Source organism: Haliotis asinina, chromosome 1, assembly GCF_037392515.1.
Source record: "Haliotis asinina isolate JCU_RB_2024 chromosome 1, JCU_Hal_asi_v2, whole genome shotgun sequence".
Lineage (NCBI taxonomy): Eukaryota > Metazoa > Mollusca > Gastropoda > Lepetellida > Haliotidae > Haliotis > Haliotis asinina.
In genome coordinates, this window is record NC_090280.1 from 20195920 (window position 1) to 20210872 (window position 14953).

General features: G+C 40.2%; 1 protein-coding gene across 1 annotated transcript; it reads left to right on the top strand.

The window, feature by feature from the left end:
* Positions 1-11727: 11727 nt before the first annotated feature.
* On the top strand, positions 11728-14662 carry LOC137273364 (beta-1,4-mannosyl-glycoprotein 4-beta-N-acetylglucosaminyltransferase-like). The gene is made up of 2 exons (XM_067805981.1): positions 11728-11819; positions 12901-14662. Exon 2 carries the CDS (start codon positions 13027-13029, stop codon positions 14587-14589), a length of 1563 nt encoding a protein of 520 aa, XP_067662082.1. The 5' UTR covers positions 11728-11819; positions 12901-13026; the 3' UTR covers positions 14590-14662.
* Positions 14663-14953: the final 291 nt, after the last annotated feature.

The window sequence follows — 14953 nt, forward strand, 5'->3', positions numbered from 1 at the left end:
GCAAATGGCAGAAGATTCTTCTACAGTCATTCAATCTTCATACATTAGCAGAAGATCAACTTTCATAGAGAAGTTGAAATCACAAGTACGTGACATTTTCACTTTCTTCGGACCTCTCGATAGACGGGTTTAAGATAGGAAAATGATGTTAGTGCCTTCAACGTGTCAACATAATGCAGAAATGCAGAAATTGGAGTAAATCAATGACTCACCCCTACCCAAGTATCAACCCCCAAGATGACGATACCTTAACACTCATACACATGGTGTTAAAGATACGGGGAGACATCTCAGATACACCTGGTCATAGTGGCGTCAGTGAGGATGTCCCAGATAGTTTATATATGTTTTTGAGGTGGGTATTTGGCGGGCACAAACTTTTAGAGGGCAGGGACTCTGAACAAGAGGAATCTTGTCCGCAGCAAGGTCCTTAGTATTTCACAAGATCTTGTGTATGGTGTCAGTGGCGTAAAAAAAATGGACTCCCAAACACACTGGTCTCGGAAATGTATTGCATCAAGCAACGCAATCTAAGGATTAGGTAGAACTGGTACACAAAGCAGGTCACTGTTCGAGTTATAAGCAGGTGTTACATGAGGATACCTCATTAGGTGAACATACACAAAGATCGATTGATAGCAATACAGGAGCTGTTATCCCACCAAACATGATAGCTGACCAATTCATCCATTTCACAACTGATCATATAGATATTCTGGATGAGACCCTGGATGGAAAAACATATTCCATATCAAAGAAATGGCAACATGGCAACGTGGTTCACAGGCATGCAAGCAGCTGAAGGATTTGAAAACGCCCAGCAGACATACACTAACAGTGCCAGATGTTATGCAGAGTCTGATTCCTGTCAATATTGATCCTTCAGTAAGTGAACCATAATTTACTAATCCAATTGACAAGACAGTGTTTATATCACCCAAAAGTGAAAGTGAATGTATCAAAGGAGCGATTGCAAGAGATATGGCTTTTATTATTCAACATGAGGATGCAACTGTCTTGGACTGCTTTGAGCCAGTCAGTATCATCTGATGAACAAGAGAAGACAGCTGTTGGATGTTTACCAATAATCATATCCTATGATAATTTGAACACTGTGGTCAACAGATGCATGGTCATATCTTCACATTCACAATACACAGTTCTAACAGTGGATCAGGCATTGTATTGTGAATTGATGGAACTCAAATGGAGTGTTGGCGAGTAGACGAACAGCAGACAGGTATTGGATATTTACCAATAATCATACCCTATGATACTTTGAACACTGTGGCCATATCTTAATATTCACAATGTACAGTTCTAAGAGTGGATCAGGCATTGTATTGTAAATTGATGAAAACAGGTAGATACCCCGTTTGGGCGGCTTTCATACTGCAGTGAAGAGAACAATAGGGGACCATATGTCTAGTTAAGGCTTAGCAGAGGTGTGGCTGGAAAGTGGTTTAATTGGGGAAGGTGCTATTCAACGGTTCTTTCGGGAAAATCGTACAACAAAGTTATGAGAGCACACAAAATGACTCTCCAAACCTTATAGCGCATACTGATGCCGCCATTCATCTCAGGAGGACAAGGAATATCACGCTCTTTATTTGGCAACTGGCGATTCAGAGCACATAGCGTATCTAGTAACCTTTCTGAAACATGCACGGTTCCACAAGGTCTTGGACAAGTTTATTTCCAGTAAATCTAATTATGTAAAATTTGGATTTGGGGGGAACTACATAAGAAATGGTATCCATATTGAGGCACTTCACTCGTGCTCAACGCAAAGAGAATTGGGATCTTCATCTACACCCCTTCTCTCGCATGTTGCCATACTTCCATAGGTATGACCACTTGAACCTATGTACGATGGGGTCCAGTGTACCTGAGGGATATGAGCCAACTGCCACCACCAGTTCTTGCAGAATTCAAAAATGGAAACTTTGTTGTCAAGCGATCTGCTCAGAAATTCAGTCAAGTTGATCCAGATCAAGCAATGGAGTGGATAAATGGTTGTGGGGAAAAGGAGGTGGGATCGTTGGCATCACCAAGACTACATCAGCACTGAGTAGATGGACTCTTTCTAATAATCCTGGCTGTCTTCATAATTCAATGAACCTTCTGAACCAATAGGGGACCAATGGGGGACCATATATTCTGGATGAGACCTTGGATGGAAAAACACATTCCCTGCTCATCCTGAGATCTCAAATAGCAGCGGATACATATGAAATGTATAAACACACTCCAGGTACACAGCATGTTGAGAATGAATCAACAAAGGCACGACAGAATCGAGACAATCAGGATGACGGTGCACTACTTGAAACCTTTGAAAGGTTTGGTGTATTCACATCTGACACTGGCAATTCATTGCAGAATCTTGTTACAAAAGACCTTGCAACTCTAGTTATCCAAACTTCATTGTTTTCTGTCAAACAACTGGGACAACAAGCCTGAATATGCTGAAACATTTCGTGATCTGGCAGACACATTTGTAGAAGCTGTTCTCAGATTTGGTTTTTGTTATCAAAGGATAGATATTGTGTTTGACAGATACAGAGAAAACCCAATCAAGGGTGAAACCAGATTTCGGCGCAAAATAGACGCTCGACCAATAACCAGGATAACTGAAAATCGGCAGCTGCCTCTCCCTATAAAGGGGTCACATTTTATGTCACTATCTGAAAATATAAGTGACCCTACACATTTCTTGAGTGAAGAACTGTGTTTGCAGGCACCCGTTGGCAAGGAAATCGTTCTTGCTGGTGGATTCAGAGTTGAACTAGACTGATCAAGTTTTCAGGAAACTGCCAGAAGGTTCTGCCCCCACATCTGATACCATTTCACGCCTGATCACGACGGATGTGATACCACTTCCTACCTTGCTCGTCACACCAAACATACCGTCCTCAAGGAAAACTACTAACTTCTTGAAGATCTTGGAGTTGGTGATCTTACACAAAAGACACTAAAATCCTCTCAGACATTTGTGTGCAGAATCCATGGTTGTCAAAATACAGATTCTGTGAATCAAGCAAGGTATTATCTGTTCTCTACAGCAGGATATCCTGAAACATTGTGTCCAACAAGTGTTTCACTTCTGTTTCATCTTAAACTACTAACTTCTTGAAGATCTTGGAGTTGGTGATCTTACACAAAAGACACTAAAATCCTCTCAGACATTTGTGTGCAGAATCCATGGTTGTCAAAATACAGATTCTGTGAATCAAGCAAGGTATTATCTGTTCTCTACAGCAGGATATCCTGAAACATTGTGTCCAACAAATGCTGTTAATAGTCACATTTCCTGAAAATGGCACTAGTCTATAATGTCCCACTGTTCTTCTGGTGGGTGTCACTGGAAGATGTATCATCGAATTTTGTTTATCGTAGCAATAATACTTATTGTGTTTGTTTGTAATGAAATGCATGAAACGCTTGGTGTGTTTTATTTTTATTTTTTTTATTTTTTTGGGTTTTTTTTGTTTGTTTTTTCTTTTTTTTTTCTTTTTTTTTTTTTGGGGGGGGGTTGTTGTTTTGTACATAGATAAAAATTATGTCAGAAATATTGAATTTGTGATACCTGAGTGAGTGAGTGAGTTAATGTTTAACGTCACATCGGTAATATTTCAGCCATATCGTGACGAGAATGATTAATTATAAAAATACAAATGAATTAATAGCACATACATTGTAAAACGCTGACAACGAAGGACAATAAAACTAACTAGAATATCACAGAGTAGAATGTAGAACTAGTAAATAGACCTAAAACAATGTATCTATAGAGGACAGTACAATATAAAAATAAGCTACAGGTTGCCAACAACTGGAGGTAGATCACCATACTAAGGACCATGGGGACTTACAGTACATTTGCTTCCTGCTTGGACCCTAGTTGGATTTACATCATCCCTTCAGCTGTTAGCAATTTAGACAAATCTAGTCATAAAGTGAAAACACACTTATTCTACGATTAAAAAGCTGGGGAACTTAAATTAGCTTCAAATGTTTTGGGACTTAAGTACCCTCTCAGGAGGACAATTATTTTACAGTACTTCAACGCCCTGTGAGAGTACAGCCACTAACGATTTGAGTGACTAATTCAATCTTCCAATTTTAAAATATTTATCTATTTACAATTCAGTGAACAAATCTAATTCCTTTAAAAATGCAGTAATTAAATGAGGGCTAATATTGCTAAAAAGATCCTTCATAGTTTGTGAATTAAAATACTGATCCCTTGTGATGGAGTACTCAACACAGTGTTTTCTCCCAGGGTTGCAGCAACAAAAAGACTACGCACACACATGCATGCTCCTACTATGCAGAGACACACACACACAAATAATAATAATAATAATAATAATAATAATAATAATATTGTGGCATGGCACGCACACAAATGCGCACGCAAACACACAAGCACGCACGAGCATGCGCAACCGCATGAATGGTGTTCATGTACGACATAATTGTGAATAGTAGAGAATAAAATCGATATAATATATATTGTATTAGTATATATATGTGAATTGGTTGTCTGTGAACGATCAGTACAAAAAGGAATCATGAAGATGACCTTCTGTTCAGATTGCGCGATGACTTTTACACCAAAAGATAGCCTACGGAGACATCAGAAGCAAAAGATAGCCTACGGAGACATCAGAAGCAAATCACATGGAACAACTCACGCCTTAAAACCTTAACACCTCCTCCAGAAAAGTCTGTGTTTACCTACCGTGTGCTGCTTCAGCGCTGCTTGATCAAACCCCCTCACGGACCGTATCGTTTGGTGCTACACACAGTGGCAGCTACTATATCAGACCATAAAGGAGCAATCGTCTCGAGTAGTGACATTTGTGAAAGGACTTCCTTATCATATATTAGAGGAGGATTACTTTGACGCTCTTCAGTACAATGTGTTGGTCTTGGGCGATTTCCTGGCTGAAGCTAAACATGACAACGGTATCTCTAGACTGTGTACCCAAACCTCCCATTACCAGAATGTGCTAATATATCTTCTAGTACAAAACCTGTTTCCGAGAGGTAAAGAATCCAGAGATGTTGCTTTGAATGCTCATTATGTCATCTGACAACAAATCAGGGTCTTTGCTCGTAGAATCTTCCCTGAAAACATTGATCGCTTTATATCCATGTATGGACGGGTTGCAGAACAACCTTTCGGACAACTGACTAGTTGATCTGAAACCTAACAAGAAGAATGACAAGGATCGTCTGCACATTATTGAAACCAAGGAGGAAGGTGCTACTAAAGCTCAGAGCACGCTGAAAGAGCCACAGTTCACCGGTACAACCACCAGCATTGCGAGGGGTGCCTCGCCAAATAGGATCCTCCCTCCTAAGCCGGCCACGACTGAAGAAGACGAGAGCTCAAACGATAACTATCATGATCATGTGGGTCGGGAAGAAAAAGGAGAAGAGTCTGACGAGGATTCTGACATGAGTAGTAGTAGCAGCAGTCTGTTCCCAATGGCCAAGGCTAGTGCTGGTTACGGGGTGCTGATAGATAACATGTACGATCTACAACGCCATATCAAATACTGGTGTCCAGAAAATACTAACTTAAAATCAAAGAGAAAGCGTGACTGTGCTGATGATGAGATGGACAGTGATGATGATGCTGTCAGTGACGTAGGTTTCCCCATGAATGTTGGTCGGGATGGAGAAGGTCGTCCTGCTGTCAAACATCATCGACGTCATGGTAAGAAGCAGCAGTCACCGCCACTCGCTGATGAAGAAGCCAAGGAATGGCAAGATATGGTTTTACAATGCATCTGGAAGTGATTGTATAACTTGCTTCGTGACGTGATGAAACTCAAGAGAAATAAGTACCAGCAGCAGGGTCGAACGATGACTGTGTGGACAGCTATATGATGCAGTTGTGGGAAAATGAAATGGCGAATAGCCTCAACTGCGTGATAAAATACAATCACTACTTTAAACAGGCACCTCTGTTTCAACCAGTTCTACGCAGTCTGGATAATATGAATCCTTCCACGAATCCATTAATGCTTAAAAATAACATTAAGCTCATTAAGACCCAGAATGAAAGGCATCGTGACTCGTATAGATCTGCCCGAAGCAGCGGCGGTCGCGGCGGCGGAGAGTGACTCTGCCTCTGACATGACCAATAATGATGATGATGATGAGGAGGAGGAGGTTGATGAGGATGAAGAATGTGGTGGTGAGGATGAGGAGGAGGATGGTGATGACCAGACGAATTGAGTGTTTCTGATATGCTGAAAGTCTTACATGGAATTCAGAATCGCTGATATTGTGTTACATGGAACTCGGAACCCTGCGTTGGTTTTCCTATAGCGACATTTTACCGGGTAGAATTCAGCTTCTCATTCATGTAAACTACATATGTATATCATTGTGAGAATGCATGTTAAATTACATTACGCTTTTGGTTCAATAAAACAATATGTTATTTAACTCATTCATGTTGTTTGGTTTTCTCTCAGTAATGGTACAAACTACGGGTCTAGAGCTACAGGGAGGCGATTCCTAATTAGATCCGAAACTCGAACACATGCAACCTGATTCAGATTGGCTGCAATTTTACAGTTACAACGTTTAGTTGGAATATTATTGCTAGATGATATCAATACGTTGTCAGGGGTGTAATGTGTTCGCCCCACAGCTAAGGCTTTCTCAATATGCTAGCTATAAGGCTTTCTCAATACGCAGCCGACTTTGTTGTGAACATGTAAGTGAGGTCTGTCAATATTTTAGAACTGGCGTTGTACAACCGACGCTGTTGTCAGTTCACTGACTCCCTGCTTGAAGGACAAAGTAGTCATGCGACAGTTGGTCTTAAGTATCCGTCTAGACAAGGTCACCCACAACTATCGTATGCATATGACTCTCTCAATATGCTATCATGTTCCTGTCTTTAGCTTTAACAAGGTATTTCTTTGGTAGAGTAGACATTTTGTGTTATCGTCAGATTCACCCAGTCAAAGTCAAGTCAAAGTCGGAGGAGAGGTACGTAGGTGGACGGTTCAACTTAAATAACAACTGTTTTTCACTGTAGTGGTTGTGACTTTACGAACTCCTATATCACAAACGTCTCCACGAGCGCTACAACAATTAAATCGATCGCTATTCCAGGACCGAAGAAAGGTTACGAAAAAATGACTATACAATTCAACCCAGTATGTAAAATAAAGACACCCGCTCCCCTCCCCAAACAGCCGCTCTTTCGCGGAGGAGGGGACCAAATGAAATGGGTTCTTTTACAGTAACCGCGTAGTGTTTGTTGTTGTTTTTATAATGAGCCTTTTTTGATAGTGCTGAATTTTGACAAAATAAACAATTCAATCTTTATTATTCCTGAATATTACATTTCATCAGAGTGTGGTATATATTAGCATAACGGATGACAGGATGGTATGTAAGAGACAGGAGAATGTACATACTATTAAATTACATGCAGTTTTAATTACATATTAATTCTTGTTTCTTTGCCTCAGAGCATTCGCTCGGCACTCGTCGCACGCGTGAGGGGGTTACTAGTAGTAACACCTTAGCAACCAATCGAGCGGTATGAAAAAGCGCACGCATCAAAACTCTGTGTAATGATCGTGTAGCAGTAGGTCCTCTTGTATGTGAATAATATCTGTGTGTATATTGTCACAGTCAGCACCATCAAAAATGCAGTCAACAATCACCACATATGCGCGGCTCGAACTCTCCACGCACTGTTGGCTAAGGAAGTATGTTCTTAAATAACGCTTGTATAACTCGTATCCAATGTCTCGAATTACACCGAAATACACCTCACCTGTTCCTTTTTGTGCCCTCGCGTTCTTGGGCTGTCGTCCGCGGTTGCCCAGGTGGTAGACAGGCGGAGGGACGAAGGTCAAAGAGGTCAGGGGTAAAAAAGGTCAGGGGTCACCGGGGTCGGGTCGCTCCGCTTCATTTGGCGATGTAGTAACTTTTGGCGAGATAGTAAATCCATGTTAAATCTCCATAGGAAAATGTCCGGCTAGCAGCACGTAAAACACTGCTTACCCGTCAGAATCCCCAGATATACATGCATTGAAGTGTGTTAGATTTACCCCGTTAGAACCCCGGCCCCCGGCCCCCGGCCCCCGGCCTCCTTGAACTAATGTTTGCCAAAGCAATATGATACAGTGGACAGTTGGAGATGGTCCCAAATTTGAACAAAATCCATCATTTCTTTCTTGAGTTCTCGCCCTAAATGGTTTATATGATGCATGAAATGCAACCAAAAAAACAAACACACGCGTATTTACGAATGATTAATTAAAACTGTTCTAACTATTAACGTAAGTATATATATTACATTTTATCGCAACTAAAATTATTACAATTTACGTCAGTTTTATTACAATTTGCGTTTTACAATTTATGTCAATTGTTATTACAATTTACGTTTTCATTACAATTTATGTCATGGGTTGTTATACTGTACGTCTTAACTGGAATGTCCTCGATTAAAGACCCATGCATAGCCTGATTAATCCCATTCTTTCTTGACGCGACGAGCCGCACGGAAGTAAACATATGGTCACTGCATGAGTCACTGAATGAGTATATGTTTGCGCCGCTGTTAGTCATATCCGAGAAATGTCACACGGAAACATCAGAAATGGACTTCACTGATTGTACCCATGTGGAGAACTGAACCCAGGTCTTGGTGTGACCGACAGACGCCGAACTACTAGGCTACCCCACTTAGGTCACTTAATTCGCTACTTCTATGTTAGTGATCCAGCCTAGGTGGGTTTTATCTTGAATAGCCTAAACCCATACAAATGCAACAAAAACAATGCCTCAGAAATACAGCGCGCAACTTGAATGTTGGATCAACCAACAGTTCTTTAATGTGGGAGAGTTTCAGAAACATAGGTATGGTCTTGAAAAACTAATTTAATAAGCATATCATGGCATGTCTGGATCCATAGTTACAGAATCCTGGCACGTTATACAAGAATAATCCTCTGACAATAGGAAATTTGGATAGAAGTATACAATTCCATATATACTGAATTCGCCCCAGTGAGCTCGAAGCTTCAGAACCAGTGAGGGTCTAGACAGGCTTCACATTGGACTACAGAAAGGGTTGGGACATACAAGCGGCATGTGTAAGGTCCCAGCGATACAGAGTGAATGTGGTCTTTACAAGAAGGGAAACGCTAAAAACAAACAAACAATCTCATAGTTAGGCTAACATTCGTATTTCGGAAAATGAAAATATAGCTGTGGACAGACTGAAGATGTCCTTCATTTCAAACACTCTCTGCAGATCACAGCTGGTGGTTTCATAATAACTGTTGGAACAAAGCAGTTGACTGCAGCCGACTTTGTTGTGAACATGTAAGTGAGGTCTGTCAATATTTTAGAACTGGCGTTGTACAACCGAAGCTGTTGTCAGTTCATTGACTCTCTGCTTGAAGGACAACGTAGTCATGCGACAGTTGGTCTTAAGTATCCGTCTAGACAAGGTCACTCACCACTATCATATGCATATACGATTTCAAGGTTTTCTAATGTGTCTGTCAACGTATGTACCAACTTGTGTGCGTGTATTGAAGAGCTGAGAGTAATCAAATGCGACTTCACAATTGGCATTGGGAAGTACGATTTATGCAGAGACCAGTTAATATTGGCGACCTTCGTTGTGTCAATAATAGCATTTGGAATGGTACGAATATGATGGGAGTGTTGCTTGCTTTATTAGGATACGAGTATGATGGGAGTGTTGCTTGCGTTATTATGACAGGATTCACTCATCATTCTTTCATGACCGAATGTTTGATGAGCATAGGTGATACTAATACTATATAGAGCATAGGTGATACTGATACTATATACTATTAAGCATACATTATGTAATAAGTTTGCTGATCTAAGCACGGAGTACCAAATTTTGTTCCCTTGCAGTGTTTTTCCATCAATACAAAGACAACCAAATATATAGTACATGATTTTCAAATGATCTTTGTTTTGGAAAAGTTGCCTTTAATTACCTGTAACGCTTAATCAAATGCCCTTTCTATTAAAACTGACCTTTGAACTTACCAACATATTTTTTGCGTTAAGAAAATGTGTAATATTATTGTCCACAATTTTAAATTGTTATCTGAGCATTCCAAAAGTACTGATTTGATGAACATCGGCCTATCCAAACCAGAATTATTAAATTATACCATCCAACTATCACATAAAATATTGCCATAAATGACATGACATGTTGCACCTTAAAGGAGCCGCTGCGCAGTAGTCATGCACGGTAGCTGATCACAACCGGCTTGATATCAATGCTGATTCATTATTTCATGGTTGTGAAAAATCACATCCCATTCGGTCTCCATTTTCACCATTTTAGAGGTCTCGCTTCTTGAGAAAAAAGGGCATATAAAAGTTGTACATCTTTTTGAAAATAGGAAATGTCTAATAAAGTTAAGACGTCGTTCTTAAGTCATTATAAAAATGACAATTTCCAAAGAAGGAATTTCACCCTGTACACTCCTGCAAAATGGACAGATTCAAATAATATTTACTGGTCATATGTATAATAAAGATCCGGTCATGATATCTTTGGAGATTGTTTATGAATCGACTGTACTCTGACCTTTGAAGATCCGGGTGAGGCCTTTAGTAACCCATGCTGGCCGTAAACACTGTATGGAACTCCTGAAAAAAACAGGAAGTCCACCTGGCTGATAACTGAAGAATGTTCCTGACCCTGTGAACGTGTAACCAGCCCTGTATTATAAATAGGAAACTGAGGCAAGGTGTTAAATATTCTCATCAAAGAATTACTTATAGTGAGATCATAGTGAGACCATATGCAAAAGCAAATTTTACAAAGCATTGCTTGGTGGTCCCTGTTGATTCATTTAGTGTCACTGGTCAGTATATTTGGCTAGAATGGATTAACACAGGGGATTTGTAACTCTCCTTGTGGAAAGTGGAAATGTGCAACAGTAAATTGAACAAAAACAACATAGTCACTGAAAGCATTCTTTAGACCATTCACGTTTAGTGTTATAAAAGGGTAGGCTGATCTGTGGAAGGTACAGTTTAATTGGTCATAAACTACACATACAGACGTGGTCTAGCTACCACAACTGTAAACTATTTTCAAAATTTCACCCATAGACAGTGACATGGTAAAATATATACTCATGGAAAATGGATTGCCCACAGGGCTGGCTATACACTAAAGTTGTAAGCCCGCCATATAACCAGCAAGCAGCGGGCCGCCTGGCAGACGCTATTTCATACACTGTCGTAAGAGATCACTAACGGGATCAGGGAGCCAGGCTTTACTGTGACAGTAAGGAATGACACCTTACATGCATTTGCTATGTAATGATAATTGTATACTACACATTGCTTTGTGTGAATCGAGGGGCTTACATAGCTTATAGGGTAGTTACAATATAGAGCGGGTTTGAAGTGGCGCGTCATCAGTCATGTTTCGATCATTAAAGACTTATGCAGTATCACATTACATCGTGGTGTTTAAACATGTTATGACGAACATAACAACATAACAGGAATCTACATTATAAGGTATATTGAGAATAGAACAAAGGATGCGTATCTTTCCAACATATTGAATGTCACATCTGGGCAAGGCGACATCGACACTCCAAGCCAGGGACATATGTTCTGGTTGAACGGCTTCACCAGTCACAGGAAAGAGCCGAGGGTTATGGGTATGCATCGTTACATAATCTGAGTCCAGTGGGTTTGTGCTTCATCGCTGAGGTTTCGACGATATGGATTTAGGACGATCAACTGTGAAGGTACGTGGATATTGTTTTAAATATTTCGCAGTTTGTGTATGGATACAACGAAGCTGATTGTGAACCATAGACAATAACGTATAATGATGTAATGTCGGGTAGAACATGTACAGTGGGTGGTGATTGGTAATGTTACTGTGTAGACCGGTATACAGACAGTCGGTGTGTCTCGTCCGTCAAGTGCATAGTGATTGGTAATGTTACTGTGTAGACCAGTATACAGACAGTCGGTGTGTCTCGTCCGTCAAGTGCATAGTGATTGGTAATGTTACTGTGTAGACCAGTATACAGACAGTCGGTGTGTCTCGTCCGTCTAGTGCATAGTGATTGGTGATGCTACTGTGTAGACCTGTATACAGACAGACGGTGTGTCTCGTCCGTCCTGTGGGTGGTGATTGGGAATTCTACTGTGTAGACCAGTATACAGACAGTCGGTGTGTCTCGTCCGTCTAGTGCATAGTGATTGGGAATTCTATTGTGTAGACCAGGATACAGACAGTCGATGTGTCTCGTCAGTAGCATGGGTAGTGATTGGGAATTCTGCTGTGCAGACCTGTAGTTATTATAGAGAATCAGAATCTCTTTATTGTATGCAGTTTTAATCTTAACGCTGTGGTGTGTTCTTTTTCATTTACGTCAAATTGTTTGACAGACATATGGGCATTATATCCAGTCATTTTTGATAGAGCATCACTTGCGTAGCTGATACTATTTCTTTTACATCAGAACATTACGCGATTTTAATAGTGTTTGAAATAAAGTCAATTGTCCTTCAACTAATGAAGTTGTTATTCGCCACTTATTCATTCAAATAGAACGAAACCCATGCTAATCTTGTCTACACAATAATCCCTGTTCAACAATCATTCAATCTGTACAATAACTGGATAAAGTAATCAGGCAATGTACACAGTGCCTGGAAATTGCAGACAATGTACACGATTACTGGGTGAATCAGGCATTGTACAAAATGGTTATTTCCGTTATTTGTACACATTGCACGATTGTAGACATTCACTGGAAGATGTAAACATTTGCTCACCGAAATAACCTCAACTATTAACTTTGTTTTAATTTGTAGACTTGATCCTTTCCCCATTCATGAGTCAGATCCAGAGAAAAATCTTCAAACATCATCTCAAACGACCGCTGGCCTATTGAACCCTCTGTGCTACGAGAATCCGCAACAAAAGGCCGATCAGCCATTATGGGCCATTTCATATGTGCAAGAAACAGCAAAGTTTTCAAGATTTTTGTATATTTTCTTTACGTTCAAATGTTAATACTGTTCGCATTGTTTCTCAAAGGATTATACAGAAATGTATTACGTCCTAATGCCACACTCAGTCAAAAGGAGATGCAGACTGAGACAACTAGACTACTTAGATATTCAAACAAAACAACAGAACATATTCGAAGTGATCATGATGCTGTATATCCGCAAAGTGAGATAAATATGGACTGTGCCCAAAAAGATAACGACAGACTGCTTCCATTCAGATCTGGAGAATCCTGGCGTCTCGAAAAGTGGTATCACTCAATAGATCATTTCTTTTCCATCAACAACACTCAACTTCTCGATCTTCCTGAAGATGATGGACATAATCTATATGAAGATTACGATCTGAAGAAGCCGAGAAATTTCACTCTTCCTGATCACGATAATGAGGAATTTACATTCGAAAACGGAAAGCCTAAATGTTTTAAATCAGGCACATCCAAGGTACTTGGGAAGGGGTCTAACGCGACATGTGTTTGTGGCTCAAGTTATGCAGGAAAACATTGTTCTGTGCCCCAAATCGTTAAGACTGCCTTGTCCAAATTGCCTCGCAGTTATATCATCACCCCAAGAGAAAAGCCACGGCGGATAATTCTAGCCATGACATTCAATATGGAGCATCATGTTCTCATGCTTAAGATGCTACAAGTGCATTCAGCCGTGGATCTGTTTGTGATACTGGAATCAAACTATACCGGACATGGTGATCCGCGGCCTTTGAGGTTATTACACAATTTGAGACGAGGATACATGAAGCGATTCCACCACAAGATAATGCACGTTTATCTCGACACCTTTCCAGCAGGTGGACGAGCTAATGGTTGGATTGCTGAAACATACATCCGAGAGCAACTTGCACCTGCTGTTGAGAAGAGAGTCTCAGGGCTCAGAAAAGATGATTTATTCATATTTTTGGACACGGATGAAACGCCATCAGTGAACCTCCTACACTTCCTTAAACTTCACAATGGCTATCCCTTCCCTGTGGGATTTGTTCTTCAAAATTTTATATATGGATTCTTTTGGTTAAATAAAAATTCAAAAACCGTTATCGGTGTGACTACTATCCAGATGCTAAGAGACATCTATAAAGGCAATAGTGATGCAATTCGTGGGAGTAAAGGTGTAATACAACAGCTCCAAAAAGGAAGTCACCCCTGGGGTATGTTTGAAACCTGGCTTATCGGATCACCTGACAACTATGCAGGATGGCATGCATCATGGTTCTCCTCGCCAAGGGAGGTAATCACGAAGCTGACTTCCGCTATTAATGCTGACTTTCCCCGATGGGGAGACTATCCAGAGAAATGTACATTTCACTATGTTGCTACTCTGTTCAGAAAGGGGGAATACTTTGATGGGAAGGTCAAATTTGATCCAATTTGCTTTAAAGACATATATGTATTGAAAGACCTTTCTTATCTGTTCAAGTACAAAAAATACTTCAATTTTATGTTACAAAATCCAACAGCAAAAGACGTAATATTTTGAAGTTTCTATCATTTAATCTGTCGTGAAAGCCCAAATTTTATCAAATTCAACACATTTCGTTATCTATCAGCGGACGGAATATTCCATACAATATGTGATACTAACATTAAACAATGAAAAGTGTTTACATTGCAAGGTAACAGTTTTATTCCCCTTGGTACAGTATTGAATGTTTGTTGTATTGTGCTCCCTATGTCCAGGAGAGGGCAAAGCTGTACAAGTTGAGTGAGTGAGTGAGTGAGTTGAGTCTTACCCCGCATTCAGCAATATTCCATCAATATCAAATAGAGCGGACACAACAAATGGGTTTTCACATTTATACACATGTGCTGGTACTAATTACATATTTAGCCTGCAGGACACA

Coding starts and splice junctions, on each gene's coding strand:
- LOC137273364 (XM_067805981.1), top strand. CDS start 13,027: ATGGGCCATTTCATATGTGCAAGAAACAGCAAAGTTTTCAAGATTTTT.